At 69.9% G+C, this 508-nt stretch overlaps 1 protein-coding gene across 1 annotated transcript in view; it reads right to left on the bottom strand.

Annotated features, from left to right (window-relative positions):
- Positions 1 to 6: 6 nt before the first annotated feature.
- The window catches only part of TMEM151B (transmembrane protein 151B), a gene marked incomplete at its 5' end in the record, with an annotated part of 4,247 nt that continues 3,745 nt past the window's right edge, over positions 7 to 508 (bottom strand). Inside the window, one exon of the mRNA XM_006149112.2 lies at positions 7 to 492. Coding sequence (XP_006149174.2) covers positions 268 to 492 — 225 coding nt within the window. The remainder of the gene's footprint in view (positions 493 to 508) is intronic.

Genomic DNA, 508 nt, shown 5'->3' with positions numbered 1-508 from the left:
AGGGAGATGGGGTGTCCCCTCAGGAACTCAGGGATGGGCTGGAAGAGACGTCTCTGCCAGGGTGGGGTACTTGGGGAGCTGCCCACTCCTTCCCACCCTGTCTCCTTACGAACAGGGAAGATGGGGGGGGGTCTCTCGCGCCCTCCCCTTCCCCCCACCGCACCCAGCACAGCCTGTCACCACCGTGACTCCCCCTGCTACACGCAGGGAGCACAGTCCGGCGAGGGGCAGGAGGAGGACGGCGCGGGCCTCTCCAGGGGCCAGAGGTCACAGTGAGGTCTCTACGCAGGAGCCATGGCGATGCAGGGGCCGGTGGCTGTGACCCAGACACCCCACCTGCCGGTGGACGATGAGGACCGGGAAGTAGAGGGCGTCGTGGTAGGGCGGCGGCGGCCCGGCCTCCTCCTCGTCGTCATCCTCGTCGTCCCCCATGCTGGCCTGGCTGGACAGCCGCGTCTGCTCCGTGGGGCAGCTGGCCTCGTTGACGCTCCCCCCCCCGCCCGCGCCC

Source organism: Tupaia chinensis, unplaced genomic scaffold (genome assembly GCF_000334495.1).
Source record: "Tupaia chinensis unplaced genomic scaffold, TupChi_1.0 Scaffold000252_1, whole genome shotgun sequence".
In the NCBI taxonomy this organism is placed as follows: Eukaryota; Metazoa; Chordata; class Mammalia; order Scandentia; family Tupaiidae; genus Tupaia; species Tupaia belangeri.
The sequence above is the reverse complement of the archived record's forward strand: the minus strand, read 5'-3'. Positions and strand labels throughout refer to the sequence as shown.